Below are 6,000 nucleotides of genomic sequence, written 5' to 3' on the forward strand. Positions count from 1 at the left end.
CGATTTATAATCTGTGCACAATGCTTTCTACAGAGTAAATAAAAGTGTAGCAAGTAATTATATTCTCGACTCAGCGAGTCAGATAATGTTGCCTTAATTTAAGTGCCAGTGCTGGTGGGCTGTGCAAGATAGATCCGAACAACGACTCCTTATTCAAATAAACAAAAATTCCTATCTTTGCATTTTGGTTTAATAGGTAGTAAAATATCTGCCGACTGTTATAAAGCTACCGTTGCAGTGTCGGTGGCAAGAAGATCATGGATAGAAATATCTGAACTGGCCTGTTTACAAGTGTGCACGCTTTTAAAATGTAGGTTGGCAGTGACTCATGCTTAAAAACAATACCATAAAAATATTTTTAACAGGTTTGGTGTGTCACAAAGTACGGTGTCCCGAATTTAAGTCACTTGGCTGGACTTCCTGGACAACAGGCTTCGCCAGGTATGTACGCAGACATTGCCTGCTTGGATGCTTTTCTCAACTCCTGTCTTCTAGAAAAATTAAGAAAATATCAAGCTCAACAAGCTTGGCAATCTGCTTTCACGCACTGGATTAATGTTTTTCCCACATAGAGAAAGAAAAGCCCAGAAATTACTTCTACAGTCTTCAAATCATTTTATGCAGGTGCCAACATGGCTGCCCCCTCACCTGTGTGATAAATACAGGCCACAAGCCTTTGCAGACAAAGGGTATAACACCGTGGATGGGATCCTGGATTGCACCGAGATCTACATAGAGACTCCATCTTCATTTCGAGTGCAGAGTGAAACATACTCGACATACAAGAAACACAATACTGCAAAGGGATTGATTGTCTGTAGCCCTAACGGGTTCGTCACCTTTGTGTCGGACCTTGCACCTGGCAGGCTGTCCGACAAGGCACTTACGAAGGCTTGCGGTGTATTGGACAAGTTCACCCCTGAACGCAGCGTCATGGCGGACAGGGGCTTCACAATATCGGAAGAATGCAAGCAGCGCTCACTCCACCTGAATATTCCGCCATTTATGGAAGGGCGACCCCAGCTCTCGGAAGAGGATGAGCAGGAAACAAGGCACATTGCAAGCGTCCGTATACACGTCGAGAGAGTTATCAGAAGGGTAAAAAATTTCAGAATGCTCTCGCAGATTTTTCCAAACAGCATGTCTGAGCAGCTCAACAAGGTGTGGCACGTTTGTGCTCTTTTGACAAACTTTGTTGATGAGCCCTTGTTGTAGGTAGTCCGTTGCATTGGCACTGTTAAAATAACTATGAAGTTGGTGAAACTGCTGGATTCAACAGTTTCACCAACTGCATATCACATAGCAGGCCAGAAAAAGTAGCACATGAGAACACAGAGCTAGAAACGTTCTACTGTGAAGCTCAAAAGATAATACCAAACTATTTCTTTTTTAAGTACTGAACACCGTTAGCCCCATTTCTGTGGCACGAGTTTCTAGTCGAACGGTTGGGAGGACTCTCGTTTTACTAACAGCCATTTGAAATGTGTTGGATCTGAGGAGTTCATGTCTCGCGGCGAGATGGTGACCATGTGCGATTGTGTACACAAGCAAGTACCTTGTGTGCAATAAAAAATTGCTCTGGGAGAGGGATATCTTTATGCTTACCTACATGATAAGCAATAAGAGTGTTGCTTATCGTGTTGAAAGACTATTTATTACACATCACTGAATGCTTGGCGTGCATACACAATCATTCTCGGCTTTTCATTGTCTGATGTTGGGACGAGACAAATGTTTCCCTAAGGCTTCATTTCAGCTGCAGTGTTCACAGCAACACTGATTTATAGGCTAAACGTGCTAATTCAATTTAATGTTTCAGCTAATAAGTGCCATTTACTGAGCAATTGCTTCTTGTGGACACCTTGTATGCAGAGACTTGCAGCCATGTGTCAGCTTATGCTTTCCTACTAAGGCTGCTCACAAAGCATCCCCCCCCCCTCTTAATACCACGGCAGCCTTTTAGTACTGTTATATTTATTTAAGAATCTTTTGTGTACCACATTATAGTGTAAACGACTTAATTTTTGAGAATTGAATGTAGCTTCTGTAGTGTTCACATATTGCCTGAATTGTTTGCTGGACCTAATTTTCAATTCGTAAAAATTAGGACCTCGCAAAAATGTATTCGTGTACAGCAATCTAGAATTCACTTGAGTTGTCACGTGCAAAGTGTTTAGTTAGGCATCCGGCCACAATGAAACAAAGAAGAAAAAGGATATGGCAAAGTGTTTATTTACCTCTGCAAATCATATGGCACACTAAACAAATACATTCAAAAGCTAAATAAGTACACTGAAGATCTGAGGCGATTTGCTGGCACAAAACTATAAGGAATAAACCGCAAACGAGTAGTCTATCTTAAACAAAACACATGTTATACCAAGCACCATGTTAGAACACTTAGACACATTTTTTTAATACGTTTCTTTAAAAAGAAATTTGCTAAATATGCATCTGACACCAGCAGTTCCAAATTTAGTTCACCACAGAAACAAATAGCTTTTCAGATGAGTATGTTTTGCAATAAAATGTCCTAATATCTAAAACAAGGCAGAAAGTATGTGTCGTAGAAAAACGTACAACGCTCAACCAGCTCATGGAAATATTTCTCATCGAAAGGAACTGAAACCTGCCGGTAGTCGTCTTTGCTGCAGTACACAAAGAGGATGCACAACTTCCGTCCTGTCACGCCCATCTGCATCTGCACCTGTGCATAATGTTTGCTAGTGGGTTTAAGGTGTCCATCATGCAGTTCAGACTTAGAAAATGTTGCCAAGCTCCGCAGACATTTGATCTCAATGAGCCGCTTCTCGCAGCAGTTGCACGAGACTATCCCGTCTGGGCTTGCACCCAGAAAAGGGTGGCTCTGCGACAAGAAGAGACCACTCTCCTTCACGTCAAGATCTACATGGCTAGCGTTTTTCTCTTGAAACAGTGTTCTAGCCTCAGGTTCGAGCAAGAGACCTCTCTTCATGTCATTTGTTGCGCGACATTTCGTTTTGCCCAACACTGCATTCGAGAGAGACCGAGGATCGTGGGGTCCCACTTTTGTTCGACAAGTGTGCACCCACGTGTACACTCTATTCGCAAGTGAGGCAGTGATGATGCCTTCTCTATAGTGATGCCACAGAGGACACAAGCTTTGCAGCCTTGTGCCCTCCTCCACAGCCGCTACTTCGTCGGGCGTGTAGGCAGTTATACCTAGCTGCTTCTCCACTTGATCCAACCACCGCGGTGGTAGCTTTTCCGTGGCTTCACTGTCACTTTCTTTCACTTTGTTAGGTACAAAGTCATTAGCCTCGAGCACGTCCGCAAAGCAGTGAAGGCCGCTCTCGTACAGTTTGCCGTGCAGGTGAATGAGGTCCAATGGCTGCAGATTTAGCCTGTCACCCTTAAGTGACGAATATGCCACTCGCTTCTCATGGTGCTTTGGAGCACTGCTCATTCTGTGACAAGTGTCTTTACAAAAGACAACACTGCCAAACTGTTCGCTAACTTTTCTGGGGTCTCTTGGCTTGCACCATTGCCTTTCCGTCTCGGTGCATGCAACAACACCTGGTACAACACTGAGGTCATGCTGTGCGATGTACATTAGCCCGTAAAAAACGCAACAAAGGTGCTTGCAGACGGAACCCTTTCCTGCAACACATGAGCAGTGGCCAGTAATGATCTCCCCATCACACTTAGCCAGTGCAGCATTAACTTTGTACGAAGTTCTTATTGACATAGATGCCAAAACTTGAGCACGTACAATGGTCTCCTCAGCCTCCCGCGTAGAAAACTCCAGCTTCTGCAGGTGGCCTGAAGAAAGCAGTCGCAGGCCAGCCTCTCGGTGCTTTGTGGCTCCTTTGGTTTCCATGTACCTGCATAATAAATATTGCAATCAACATATTGCATGATTTTTTTAAATATTTTAACAGCACAACATGTAGAAGTGTTCAGATTGAAGTGATTCAAGATACCGCCAGCATGTGAAAAAGCTTTCTACATAAACATATTTTGTAGTTATGTGAGATAGCCGGCACCTACGCCAGCAACAAAACTTAACTACACAAGATGCTGCCAGGCGATTCACCAGTAGCTACCTGAAGATTACACTTGATGATGCACGTGGCGCAGGTGTCAGGATCGCAGTCGCAGAAAACGCTGTAGTTTTTCTGCGACTGTCATTTTTTGGAGAGGGAAACAGCTGTCCGTTTTGTGGGCAATTCAGGTCAAGGACTCGTTTTGAGTAGTATTTAGCGAAGGTAAGAAAATCATTGCATGACCCATAGAAATGTCACCTTCATGACTTGTTTGTGTGAATCGGGGCACAGGCCCATGCATAAGCTCACGACGTATTGGGTCTCCTCTGGCAGCACTGTGAAGCCAACAGCGTCTAGGTAATCACCAATGACGGCAAGGGCTTTTTGCAGAGTCTCTTCCTAACGAGCAATGGTTTCCCCCTCTGGTCTAGACCATGATGTCATCAGCGTAGACGGTAAAGCCGAGGTCTAGGGTCTGGGCCAGGCAGGGAGGCAGGTTCGCCATCATGATGTTGAATACAGTCAAGGACAGTACTGCCCCTGCTGCATGGCGGCCAAGAAAATGAAAGACCACCAGCAAATTGCAAATGCAGCTTTAAGCACAACCGGCGCAGCACCAGTTTGGCACTCCAGGCACTTTTCCTCCATTTAGACTAGAGGGCTCATTCCGTGCTAAATAATTTGAGTACTCCATCGGACAGTGACAGCACCTAAATGCTTCTTAAATCATGGTGTTTCTACACTGGGCCACATACCTGTAGATCTGTTCTTTTCTAAAGAACGGATTCAGGGACTTCGTCTTGGAGGTCCATTCCTGCTGGTTAGGATCGACCACTGCACATGCCATTCCGATTTCAAAGAGACCTGAAAAGAAAATGTATTGTTTAAGCCCGAAAATTAGTTTCATGGCTTTCTGTATTAGTTACTGCAATAGCATATGTTTCAAGCATCACTATGCTTTAGAAGATCAGAACGGGCACTATAACAATAAAGTTAATAGAATCTCGATAATTATGGCCTGATATGAGACCTACTTCCTTAAACAAAACACATCATCAGTTGCTAAACACAATAGGAAAACATTGCAAAATGTAATTTGTAGCGCAGCTTGTAATAAAAGAATCAGTACCAAGATGCCTCACACACACACACTGAACTTTTTTTTCTTAAGCTATTAAGTTAAGACTTTATTTGACTGGTGTTACAGCTCCAACCAGGCTCAGTAACGGCAACCGAGATACAGGAGAAAAGATCTATCAGGCGACTGTTAGCGCTTGGTTCCACGCAAATAGAACAGAAAACACACATAAGTGCATGCGAACTCATTTCACCTACATTTTTAAGTATGGGACATATACCGTTGCTCCTTTTTCAACACACGCGAAGCGCATTCCTTGTTCGTATGCACGCTTCTGGGCGAGAGCTCGCTTGTGCCTGGCGTACCCATCTGTCAGCTGGCACTGCCGCCAATTAATCAAAAGTTTCTCCGCGTACTCGGGAACAACCCCGAGAAAACCAGTCTTTTTGTTTTACAGTGGTTGCTGCATTTATTTCATTCTATAGATTAATCGCGGCGCACAAGCCTGAGCAGTGGTAATTTCCGAGCCCACCGACGCGTTTGACTGTTTTGCGGTGCTCTCCGGAGCCGATGCTCCATTGATATGCCCGCACAGTTTGCCCGCACTAACCGCTCACTCATTTGCAAGTTCACCGAGACAGCCGTGCGGCAGAGTGCTTACGTTTTCTTGTTTTGTTTCTTTTCTTTTCGAGGAGCAGAAGTGGCAGTCTCCATAAGCCTACGACGCGTAAAACCAACACCAGCGAACGTCGACGGTGACTACTCTTTTAAGCTTCCCGGCAAACTAACGTATCACAAACAATATAATTTCATGGAATACTTACATGACCGACACTAGTGGTGAAGAGAAGTCGATCCCGGGGCGTCCAGAACGGTGATATTATGCAGCCCACCGAG

General features: G+C 44.4%; 2 protein-coding genes across 2 annotated transcripts; one reads left to right on the top strand and one right to left on the bottom strand.

Moving 5' to 3' along the window:
• Nucleotides 1–555: 555 nt before the first annotated feature.
• LOC121838210 lies at nt 556–1,215 on the top strand. Its single transcript, XM_042294306.1, has one exon. The coding sequence runs from the start codon at nt 556–558 to the stop codon at nt 1,213–1,215; it is 660 nt and encodes a 219-aa protein (XP_042150240.1).
• Nucleotides 1,216–2,472: 1,257 nt separating this feature from the next.
• LOC121838020 lies at nt 2,473–4,872 on the bottom strand. The gene is made up of 2 exons (XM_042293982.1): nt 4,781–4,872; nt 2,473–3,863 (listed from the first exon to the last, which is right to left on the bottom strand). Exons 1-2 carry the CDS (start codon nt 4,870–4,872, stop codon nt 2,534–2,536), a joined length of 1,422 nt encoding a protein of 473 aa, XP_042149916.1. The 3' UTR covers nt 2,473–2,533.
• Nucleotides 4,873–6,000: the final 1,128 nt, after the last annotated feature.

The sequence above is a fragment of the Ixodes scapularis genome, unplaced genomic scaffold, assembly GCF_016920785.2.
Source record: "Ixodes scapularis isolate PalLabHiFi unplaced genomic scaffold, ASM1692078v2 PGA_scaffold5__190_contigs__length_132052651, whole genome shotgun sequence".
NCBI classification, from domain to species: domain Eukaryota; kingdom Metazoa; phylum Arthropoda; class Arachnida; order Ixodida; family Ixodidae; genus Ixodes; species Ixodes scapularis.

Coding starts and splice junctions, on each gene's coding strand:
- LOC121838210 (XM_042294306.1), top strand. CDS start 556: ATGTTTTTCCCACATAGAGAAAGAAAAGCCCAGAAATTACTTCTACAG.
- LOC121838020 (XM_042293982.1), bottom strand. CDS start 4,872: ATGGCATGTGCAGTGGTCGATCCTAACCAGCAGGAATGGACCTCCAAG. Junction 3,864..4,780: donor AGAAAAGAACAGATCTACAG/GTATGTGGCCCA, acceptor TTTATTATGCAG/GTACATGGAAACCAAAGGAG.